Source organism: Rhineura floridana, chromosome 3 (assembly GCF_030035675.1).
Source record: "Rhineura floridana isolate rRhiFlo1 chromosome 3, rRhiFlo1.hap2, whole genome shotgun sequence".
NCBI classification, from domain to species: Eukaryota; Metazoa; Chordata; class Lepidosauria; order Squamata; family Rhineuridae; genus Rhineura; species Rhineura floridana.
Window position 1 is genome coordinate 152,896,332 of NC_084482.1, and position 12,206 is coordinate 152,908,537.

Consider the following 12,206-nt stretch of genomic DNA (forward strand, 5'->3'; position numbering starts at 1 on the left):
TCTATAGGAAGGCTAGAAAAGAGAAGGTTTCTCCTGATTTGAATAGAATTTCATACATGGCTTTACTTAAGTGAATTTCTGTATTTGTAAAGTTGCTGTGGGGTCTTAAGTTCAGGTGGAGTTTAATAAAAGTAAATGTGGTATATGTAAGAAATTCAATAAATAAATAAATACTGTCAGGAGATCATTTATAACAGGAATGGGGAACCTCCAACCTGTAGACCAAATTGGTCCCAGTACAGGTTTCAATTTGGCCCACAAGGCTTTTTTTCCACTCATCACACCTACCTTCCCACCCCTGTTGTCTTATGTGATGTCAGGTGTGGGACAGGTAGAGACAAGGCTGCAGGGGAACAATTGGGAACCCTAAAATGGGGTCCTGATTATTCCTTGGTGAGTGAGACTTGCTATCAGTGCTGATCAGCAGTGACAGCAAGTTCAGGTGTGATTGCTGGCCACAATAGGCTTGTTACACATACAGCACACTCACAGCATGCCCCAAAGTGTGGCTTGATGTAAACACAAATATTTCTTTGCATTGCTGGCTTCAATGTGAGCAGCAGTGGCAAAGGATAGCAGATCATTATGATGTCAGATGACCGAGAGGCAGCCCTACCCGTCTTTCAATCTGGCCTGTGGTCCGTAGCCTATTCCACAACACTGACTTATAAGAAAGCTATTATGTGGATATTTGCATTTCCATTTATCTGCTTTTTATGCTTCTGATTTTGTTATTTTGGCCGTTGGCTTTTACAATAAATGATTAATGGACGTTGCACTTGCCGGACCTATGGATCTCCCAGGTATGAGGCTTATCTCTCAGGAAGGCACAGACAGCTGCTAGGAGAACTATGAACTCTGTCCTTATCCCTCATAGCCCAATTCTTGAGTATTTTTATTTAAATTGGCGGAGGGGTGCTAATTTGTTCCTTGTCACACAGAGCAATAAGAGTGGTTCCATGGGCTCACATATTAAACCATACACACTGAAGTTGATCTGTAATGGTGATGATTGCCTTTAGAATTCTTTATTTTTGCAAGCACTTTCCTCCCTGTAGTGTCTTAAAGGTATAGTGTATGATTACATTTCAATATTGTCTCATTTTCCTTTATCCGTTTGTGAACTTTTGTAATCTGTTTGTAAACATGAATTAATAGTGCTGAGTGGTTTTTTTTAAACTTTCAGAATTCTGAAATCTACAAGCTGACTTTGGATCAATATAATCAGACAGTCACCAATGCAGAAGATCAGATTAGGTAAGAAACCGATTTTTATCCTTGATAGCTTTGCCCTTATGCTTTACCCTTGATGTATAAAAATATAAGACTGGTTTTCAGAAGGAGGTGTCTAAATGTGGTCCAGAGAGCTGTGGGCTCTTTTCTGATCCCTCCCACAAAAATGTGATATGTAACCAGATGGAGCTGCAGGGCCTCGAAACAACCTGCTCTGTTGTGTTGTGTTGTGTTGATCAGAGATTCTATAAGTAAAATCAGCTAAAATAGTCCTCCCAATTTAGTATAGATTCTGTGAATGATGAACAGGAAGAAATTTTAAATTTTATTTAAAGCAAGCTTACCCTGACCTTGTTTTTTCTTGTTTTAATTTTGGTGATTTATATTTTTATTTGGGGATTCACCTTGCATGCCTCCATTCAGTTCTGGCCAAAGTAGGGAACTACAGGGAAACCGGTTTAAAAAGTTACATCAATAGGCAAGGGCAGATATTGTAGTTCTCTGTGACCTCTATAAAGACTTCCAGATCATACTTGCTCACATCTTAAAAGCAAAGGGAGTTCTCATTCTGTCATCACCATGTAAGAGACTGCTTGATCACACTGAAGGCCCATCTTAGTCCAGTATTATGCTTCTCTCTATTGCCTGGCTTAAACCCTGTCTTAGCTTTGCTTTCCATCCTTCCCTGAACTTGATAGGCTGAAAGACCAGGAATACAAATATTTCTGTAGTTGCCGTGTCTGAAAAGTATGCTATTGCAGCCTGGAAAGTCTGGATGCTTTTCTCTTGCATTTCTCTTTTATAGTTAAGGTTTTTGAGAACCCCTATGATATATGGTGTCTCTTTATATGCTATGACCCTTACTCTAAGGAGGAGAGTATATGAGCATGATCTGAGCTCTAGGAAGCCTCAATATTTGCAATCTACCTTTCCAATATAAATCAAAGAATAGCAGGACAGTGCATAAGAGTTAGATCATATTTTTTTAAACATATGCTTGCATTATAAGCACTAAAGTCAATAATATATATTTTGATACACATTGCAGGGAGTACCCAGTTGGCTTAGGCAATTCACAGTGGGTACTTATACCAGAAAATGTGCATAATAGGGCCATATAGTGGGCATTGAAGTGGATACAGTATATGAAGTAGATGATTAAGAGTTTGCTTTTTTCTTTCTTTCTGTTTTTTTGGCACAAGAGGCAAATAAATGGTGACAAATTAGACATTAGGTGTTAATTAACAGAACATGAACTACAATCCTTAAAATACTATTTTTATCTTGAAACTAAGACATATTTGATATTTTGTGCCTTCTTTTTGTCAGTTTTAATACATGTTTCATATTATAGACCCATTTATATGGTGGTGATGTCTAGCATAGTATTCCCCATGTTTTAATAAGCAAATGAATCCTGCCTTTTCAGAATTCTTAGTTGTTGGCAACATTAGAACAATTATAATAATCCATGCAAGTAAGCAACTGCCTACTATAATGGAATACACTGGTGGTGGTGGGATGATGACAAAAGTAAAATTGTGTGGTGTTAGCCTTGACAGTTTTATGATTATGATATACGTGTAGATCTTGGGGTCCAACTATTCCATGCATAGTATCTGGAAACACCCAACAGTGTGAACAAAGCCATATTTACAGTAACATCCAGTACTATTGATGACTCATGATGTAGGTGAGTATGGAGGTTTTACAGCAGTTGGACAGGGCTGTACCAAAGGGTGGCTAGGTGGGGCCCTGGCCAAGGGTCCCTGGGACTACAGGGGCCCTAAGGGGCCCCTCTGCTCCCCTTCCGCGATTCGCAGCAGGATCGCTGTCGTGGATTGCAGAGCAGGAGCTTCAGAGCCCCCGCCATTCCTTCATTCAACCTACCTTTCTTGGCTATGTTTTGTGGCTGCTCACGCAGCGCTGCCCTTAACCAAGATGGTGGCCAAGGTTTCCCTAAGGGGCTGAAGCTTCTGCCGCCATCTTGGTTGAAGGCCCGCATGCTTGCTATGTGTGTGCATCCCTGTCATCAGCCAAGATGGGAAACCCTTAGGGAAAGCTCAGCCACCATCTTGGTTAAGGGTAGCTCTGCACGTGCAGCTGCAAAACACAGCCAAGAAAGGTAGGTTGAGCAAGGGAAATGGGGGGGGGGGCTCTGAAGCTCCTGCCCTGCCATCCGCAGCAGTGATCCTGCAGTGAATTGCAGAAAGGGAGTGCTGGGGCCTGGGGCAGGGTGGTGCCCAACTGGCATGCCTGGGACCGGCCCTGCAGTTGGAGAAGGCTTTGAATCTCAATGGGGTAGGAAATCACGCTTAGAGCACTGCCCAGGCCTGTAGCTGGGGGGGGGGAGAGTGCACTGCCCCTAGAGTTGTGTTTCGCCCTCTAGGATTTTGGGGGAATTGTCTTTTTAATTTGTGAAGTGACAGACAGTGACAATCTCCATTTAAAGAATAATAGCTTGTTTAAGAACCAGAGCAATTTCAGCATAGGACTTTTGGGGAAAAAATAAGTGAAAAAAGTCAGGTCGAGTGCACAACAAAAGCCTCATCTGGAAATAGGGTTACCAGACCTCTGGCTTTTGGCCAGACTCTGGTTTTTGGGGTCCTCTCCGGGTGACTCACCTTAATCTCCGGACTTTCAGCTTTCATTTTAAAAAAAGGTTACGTTTCTAGGTGGTCTGGTTCCCGAGATATATACCAAAACGTCAGCCCCCCGCAACTTCAGTTAACTCACGTGTAGCTTCCTGCTCTAATTCCACCCTTTCAGGTTTGTAGCCAATTAGTGAAGTCAGGATTGTGATTGACAAGGCAGAAACTATACATCCAAAAAAACTATAGAGTCAAAAAACTTGCTTTTCGTTGCAACTCGGAAAACTTGCTTTTTCCTGCTTTTCTGAAAATCTCAGAAATCAAGTAAGTATATAGCTTTCAGTCTTTTTCTCTCTTGTGTGTAGAAGTCAGACAGGTTTACATTTTGAAGAGGGTAGTGTTTTGAAAACCTTCCCAATATGAAGGTTTAATCCTGACTAAGAGTGGATTTTTCAGAATCACAATCACCCTGTAAGTTATCCTAAAAAAAATAGCTTGTATGAAGAGTTAAAATATTAGAACTTTGTATTATGGACTAAAGTTAAACTCCACCCCTTGGACTTTCCTTTGCTCTTTCAGTTGCAGTTGCGTTTTCTATTCTGCCAGCAATAAAGAAGGATGTTTGTTGGCCTGCAGTAAGAAGTAATAGTTTGTTTATTCTGCAGTTATAAAGAGTATTGGGTGCTTATTGCTTAATGGTGAAATACACAGATAACTTAAAGTGATAGGAAAAAATGGCTATTCTAAGTTACCCTTTACTCTTTTAAAGCACTCACTATACTCACAATCATGTTCATGGCAGCAAAGCTCACCATATCCCAAAACTGGAAAGATGCCTGTCTTAAAAATGGGTAATTGTTACAAAAACTATGGTGTGTGGTAATGATAGAAAAACTAACACATTAATTCTTCGAGGCCAGTCACAAGCAGGTGCTTTTTATGCAGTGTGGCATGATTTTATTTCTTTTGTTGATAAGTATGACACTGGCATGCTAATGCCACAGCAATACACTTTTATTTGGAACAAAAAGTAGAAGTTGAAACATTTTCTTACTGATCTGTTCTTCTTGGAAGGCAAGGACAGTCAGTCGGCTCTTGATGCCTGGTGTCTAAAATAGGATTTATAGCTCATTCTGCCCTTGTACTGTAAAATAATACACTCACTTGTATATGTTTATACTGTTAAAGATTCACTTTTTTTAAAAAAGGAACCTGAGAAATGTGGGGCAATGTGTCTCATAAACCAGAAACTGGCAGGTCTCTCATACAGGCCAGCAATAATGTGGATGGCTGCAGTGTCTACCTGTGCTGCATTTGCTGTTTATTATGACCAACTTATCAATTTTTTTATTAGCTTGGACAATTGGGCTACAGGCCTGGACATCCTGCTGTAAAAAAAAAAAAAGCAAGTAAGCAAACAAACAAAAACCCCAAACTCACACATGCAACCAAAGTTGCCAACACGCTGCATATATTTGGAGTATATTCTCTTAAAAATAAGTTGCTGTTGGAATAAATATTTCAAAAGTTGGAAAGCAGTAATTAAGTTATGACAACCTTTTCTTCAGTTGTCTTAGAACATGGGAAGATAATATCAGAGCCAAATATGTTTCCAGAACTATGTTTCTAGTTGGCAAGAAAACAATAATTAGAAATATGCAGGTTCTTTAGGATTTCCTACAGGAAAAGATTAAGATCTGAGGTTCTTTTATTTGCTTCTGCTCACTTGTGCCAAGATTCTCTTTATGAATGCCTTTAGTGTGTTCCTTTTGGAGCTTCATCTGATCTGTCCACGTTATCTTACTATATAGGGACCAGCAGTACACATTGATATCTGGTGTAATAAGGCATATCTCAAAAAGTCAATATTGCTGTCAATGATTTCCTGGTTATTTTAGCTGGAAAATTTCAAGCAATGTTTTAGAAAGCATCCTTCACCGCACCTTGCTCCATACTTTTTGGCAGTAGTTGTCACATGTTCCTTCTCCAATATATACCCCTTCCTTCTCCAATATATACCCCTTAACAGTATTTTTTCCATTTTACTTAGTCCCACATTGTAATTATTTTAACTTCACCATTTCACACTGCCAACTCACTCTTTAATACAGCAGTTCCCAAACTGTGGTCTGTGGACACTCAGTGGTCTGCGAGCTTCATTGCAATGTCTCTGGGTTTTTTTGGTTGAAAGCAGGAGAGGGAGCATCTAACGGATTAAATATTCATATTGATTTCTAATTGTATTTTTATTGCTTTTATTTCTTATATTGTATTTGATTATTACAGTTGGAATTCTATGGAATTCGAACTGTGATAAAATAAAATACAATATAAGAAATAAAAGAGCAAGAAAAATACAATTAAAAATCACACAGCATCTAGCATCATTCATTGGCGATCACTCGTGGCCAAGTAAGATTGTCTTCCAAGAAAGGTCTTTAACGATGGGTACTTAAGTGACTATGGAGGCCAATTCTAGATCCACACAGCGTCCCACAGTGAGGACATAGGTTTCCAGATGGAAGACAGTCACGATGAGGATTTGCTTGATGTGCCTTCCACTTAACTCATTTGTCCCTTTCACCATGTACTCGTACTTCTTCAATTTCCATAGTACCTTTGATAATAGCCGACCACGAATTGGGATGCTCATGGGCCAAAGCTTCCTAGTTTTCGATGCTCATGTCAAATTTTTTTAGATTAGCTTTAAGAACATCTTTAAACCTCTTTTGCTACCCACCAATATTCCGTTTTCCATCCTTAAGTTGGGAATAAAGTAGCTGCTTTGGAAGACGGTGATCAGGCATTCGAACAACATGGCCAGTCCAGTGAAATTGATGTTGAATGATAATTGTTTCAACACTGGTAGTCTTTGCTTCTTCCAAAATTAGTCTGTCTGTCTCCCCGAGTAATTTGCAGAATTTTCCGGAGGCAGCGTTGGTGGAATCTTTCAAGAAGCTGGGAGTGGCGTTTATAAATGGTCCATGTTTCATAGGTGTACATTAAGGTCGGTAGTACAGTGGCTTTGTAAATAAGCATTTTGGTCTCCCTGCAAATATCCCAATCCCCGAACACTCTGTGTTTCATTTGAGAGAATGCAGCACTCGCAGAGCTCAGATGATGTTGAATTTCAACATCGATGTCAGCTTTTACAGAGAGATGGCTGCCAAGATAGGGAAAATGATCAATGTTCTCCAGCGTCGCACCGCTAAGCTGGATTGATGGTGCTACAGAGGGACTAGTTCACACCTGTTGATGAAGCCCTTTGGTTTTTTTATATTAAATGAGAGCCTAAGGTTTCCATATGCTTCTGCAAAGACATTTAGGATAGTTTGAAGATCTTTCTCTGAATGTGTGGAGACTACATTATCATCGGCATATTGAAGTTCTATGACAGAACTTCATTACTTTACTTTTTGCTTTCAGCCTACTGAGATTAAAAGGTTTTCCATCCATCTGTTCGATATATGATTTCCACACCAGTAGGAAGTTTCCCCTCAATAAGGTGTAGAATCATAGCAGTGAAGATAGCAAGTAAGGTTGGAGCAATGACGCATCCCTGTTTTATGCCTGATCCGACTCGGAATGGATTGCTCTGAAAGCCATTGTTATCCAAAATTGTTGCTATCATGTTGTCACGAAGGAGTCATAAAATATTCACAGATATATCAGGGCATCCAGTTTTCAGAAAGCGGTTTGATTCACAGTATCAAAGGCCTTAGTCAGATCAATAAACACCATATATAAAGGTCGATTCTGCTCCTGGCATTTTTCTTGAAGCTGTCGTGCAGTGAAGATCATGTCCCCCTGGAAGGGCAGAAACCATTTTGCGATTCGGAGAGGACATCTTCTGAGATAGGTAGGAGGTGATTTAAAAGGATCCTTGCAAGGATTTTACCTGTGGTAGCAAGAAGAAAGATGCCTTGATAGAACAGATTGTGGGAACTATCACCCTTCTTAAAAAGGGTGATAGTTATGGCATCCCTAAAGTCTTCTGGGATTTCCTCCCTCATCCAGATTTTTTCGATGAGCTTATGAAGTTGTTGTGTAAATTCAGGCCCACCTTCCTTAAAGACTTCAGCAGGAATCCTATCAGGTCCACTAGCTTTGTTATTCTTTATTTGATTAATGGCTTTACTGACTTCATCCAAATTAGGGGATACTGCAAGCTCGTCTGTAGTTTGTTGTTGTGGAATTTGCGAGAAGACCTCATCAGCCACAATAGAGTTACAATTAAGGAGGTCATGGTAATGCTCTTTCCAGTGCAGTGCAATAGACTCTTTCTCCTTAAGAAGTTTGATACCATCCATTGAACGTAAGGGATTTGTACCATAATTTGTTGGTCCGTAGATGGCCTTTGCGGCATTAAAAAAGCCCCGTGCATCACGAGCATCTGCAAAATGCTGGATTTCTTGAGCTTTCTTTATCCACCAGGCATTCTTAAGTTCTCTAGTTTTTCTTTGGACCTCAGCCTTTGCACTGGCATAGATGTTTTTCTAAGCAGCGCAGTTAATGTCTTTCTACACAGAACGCACAGCCTATGACATTCGCTATAACTGGCAGAAAAATCATTAAGTGGTCCAACAACACACTCAGCAATTTTCAAGTGGTCCGGGGGGGGGAGTTTGGGAACCACTGCTTTAATACCATCATTTTATTTCCAGATGGTGTCCCACTGACCTGCCTGCATGTGGAGTTTTGTCATTCATGTCACACAGTTCATTTACAAAGACATAGCTGTTGCTTTGCACAACTTTGTCCTAAAACTACAGATGAAAGGGAATGGTTATCTCATTATATGAGTATGTGACTTTTACATTTGAGGGAAGTTTGTCTGGAGCAGGAAGTTTTAATTTAAGCTAAAGTGGTGACTAAGGATATGAGCTGTGTGTGACCCATGAGCCAGGAAGTCCCTGGTTCAAGCTATGCTTCTGCTATAAAATCTGTTGGTAGTTGCTTTTAGATGAGTCACTCTCTTTTGCCTCCGCTCCCCATGGGCCATATGGTGATAATACTGGTCTACCTTACAGAGTTGTTGTAAAGACAAAAGAATTAATGTTTGTAAAGTACTGTGAACATTCAAAAAGTGCTATATCAGTGCTTAGTATTGTTAAATTGCGCCACAATCAGAAATCCTAATTTTATTTATTTATTTATTAAGTTTGTATCCTGCACCTTCCTCCAAAGGAGCCCATCTTTTGCATCTGAAAAAGTATCCTGACTTCTGTGCACAGTTTAGGTAGGGGCAAATGAGCAAAAAGCTTTCTCCTTCCCATCTTTAAGTGAAATTATTGAGAATGAGTTTAGTAGAACTTAACAGGTACAGCTTCTTGGGTTGGTGTTATTAATTATTTGTGAAGCGTTGTCAGTGTGCACATTTTCTTACCTTTTGACACACTTCCAAATACAGAAAGTAGTAATCTAGTAGAAGATGCAAGATTAAGCTCTGTCTTAACAGTTTGATAATGCTGTTTGGACTGGAGAGACCCTTACAGAAATGGCCATACTTGATTGAGCATCATCTCACCATAATCTGATTTATTCAGATTGAGCATAGCAAATGTAAGGCTTGATTTATGGAATGATGTTTTTGATGAGGTGCACCTGGTGCCAACACTGTTATCTTTTTGGCGCCAGGTCAAGACTTTCCTCTTCTCCCAGGCATTTTAGCATGTTTTTAAATTGTTTTTTTTTAAGTGTTTTTATATTTGTATATTTGTTTTTAATGTTTTTAATTGTTGTAAACCACCCAGAGAGCTTTGGCTATGGGGTGGTATACAAATGTAATAAATAATAGTAATAATAATAATAATTTATACAGTAATGTGCTCATCTTTGGACTTCCGGGAAGGGTGACTTCGCTTGTGCCTGCTTTTGGGACGGGCTCCCGCCTCAAAAGAAGCTTATTCAGATATAAATCAGTCAGAACATTTTTTTTTTGACTGATGAAATTTCTCCCGGGCAGGGAGAAACGTAGAGATCAACCTCAAAGCCTGTTTTTGTTGGGAGGACTGGATTTCATTAATTTATGAGATAAGGTCCAGCCAACAATGCCGGACGGACTTCCTAACAAGCTCTATCTGCTTAAGCGATACGTTTATCTTTTCTTCAAAGAGAGAATGGACTAACAGGCAAGCACCCTTCTTTCTATTATTTTTTTTACTTGGTTTAAATTGTTGCAGCAAAAGGAGATTTGTCAGATTGATCGGCTTTGGACAACTTCTGGGTGAGATATAGCTCTTCTCTGTTATTCACGAAATTAACAGCTTATCTCTGTTTCTGTCGCAAAAAGCTGTCCTGGAAGTGCATTCTAAAGATAATAAACAGAAGAGGGATTTCTATTCCTGATTTCTATTCCGAGGAATATTATATTGTCTGGGACTATTCTCTTTTTGGTCTATTTTATTTTGACGAATCTGCTTCTTCACGACGCCACTAACTGTTTTGATGCTGGGAACTACATTTGTTTTGCATTCTTGAACATAGAGAGATAAGGCAGGTTGCTCTGTTTATACTGTGATGTCATCAAGCCTGGAATATTAACCCAATTGTTGCTGAAATAAGAAGTGGTTCTTCTTTATTTTTGTTTTGCTTTGTTTTCGTGGTTTTAAAAATGGCAATCAAGAAAGTGGCTGAGAATCTGGAAGTAATTATGTTTCAGAAAATAATGGATGAGATTGAGATAACGAAACAAACCCTGCGACAGGGTAGTAAGGAGCTGAAAATTGAACTGAGCAAAATGACGCAGGAGCTTAAAGAAATAGGGGATCCTGTGAGAGAGGAGAATGAGATCAGAGATGAGAAAAGAAAAAATAAAGGGAAGATACAAGCCCTGGAGATTGGAACAAATGTGGAATTGGAAAAAGATCTGGAGTTTATGGATTTTAGAAATAAAATCTACTGTTTGGAATTTAATGTTATCTCTGAAGAAATTAATGAAGATATTAGAGATAAAGTTATCAATGGCTTGGATAATCTTCTGGACTGGAATGATGTGATGGAGCTTGATATAGAGAAAATCTATGGAATTAACTGCAGCCATGTGACAATGGAAAAACTCTTAAGAGATGAGCCAGTGCATTTTGTAAAAAAGAAGAACACAGATATGACTTTACAACAGTATTTCAGCAATTTATTCAGAATGGATGGCAAGAAAATATTTGGGATAGAGGAAATTCCCATCAGACTCTTATTATATGACTATGGCTACAACAGCAAGATTATTATGGAATACTGATAATGGAAGATTGGACACTGAAATTACTGGACTTAACAGGACTATTGAAGATGGAAGATGGAACTAATAGGGATAATGGAATAATGGCTATTGAAATTATTGGACCTAACAGATTCTGATGAGATGGATTAATCGAAATGTTTATTTGGACTATGGTTATGACAATAAGATTATTATAATTATTAACGAGATGGATTAATTGACATGTTTATTTGGAGAAAAATTGATAGATATATTTCTTAAAGAATTGAAACCTCTCTTTGACTTTTTGTGGAAAGAATAAAGTAATGTTTATGAGATTTGATGATTAATTAAGATAACTACTGGAGGAAAGCGATTTTATAATATGATTTAAGAGACAGGATTGTTATATATTGTAGACCTATAACTGATTTGATATGTGACAAATGGGAAGTCAACATTTTATTTTATTTTATTTTTTTTGTTTAATCATTTTTGTTTTGTTTTGTTTTTTGTCTTTGAATGTTTTATGATTTTGTTTTCTATGTTTGAAAATTTATGAAAATTTGAATAAAAATTATTGTAAAAAAAAAAAAAAAGTAATGTGCTCATCTTTGGCCTATTTAGATAGGCAAGGAATTCCTTGGTGTTTTTAGATATACTTCTTTACTAATTATCTAGGTTCACTCTGATGGATCATAGCAAACTCTGCCCTGCACCCACCACAGATCATAATCTTGCTCCTGTTTAAATTGTCACTTTTCACTGTGATTGACTTGACTTGAGGCAAAATCTTCTGGTCTTTTTGACTCCCTCCTTAAATTTACTACAGCCTCAGATTCATTCCTTTAATGTGTAAACAACAAGTAAGTTCAGGAGCTGCGGTCTCAGGATAATTCATGATGTAACCAGGCTCTTAGAGGGCTGTTGTTGACTCATTAAAACAGTGTGTCCCTTTGATTTTCCTAAGGTTGTACTAGTGTAAAGGGTTTGCTGAACTGCCCTCTTTGCATCTCTTGTTCAATGGAAAAGTTGGAGCGATCTCCCAGCCTTATGCTCAGTTCACATAAACACAGCTGTTTTTACAAAAAGTGTGATAGGAAATTGATTTCCTCTCTCTCCAGTTCTAGTGTTACCACCCACTTGCCATTACTCATGGTGAATTACAAGAATGAGACCATCAT

General features: G+C 38.7%; 1 protein-coding gene across 4 annotated transcripts in view; it reads left to right on the forward strand.

Moving 5' to 3' along the window:
* CHCHD6 (coiled-coil-helix-coiled-coil-helix domain containing 6) overlaps positions 1 to 12,206 on the forward strand; it is a 326,851-nt gene that overhangs the window by 205,002 nt on the left and 109,643 nt on the right. For all 4 annotated transcript variants that reach the window (XM_061618379.1, XM_061618381.1, XM_061618382.1 and 1 more), the window contains one exon: positions 1,187 to 1,257. In XM_061618379.1, the coding sequence (XP_061474363.1) occupies positions 1,187 to 1,257 (71 nt within the window). The remainder of the gene's footprint in view (positions 1 to 1,186; positions 1,258 to 12,206) is intronic.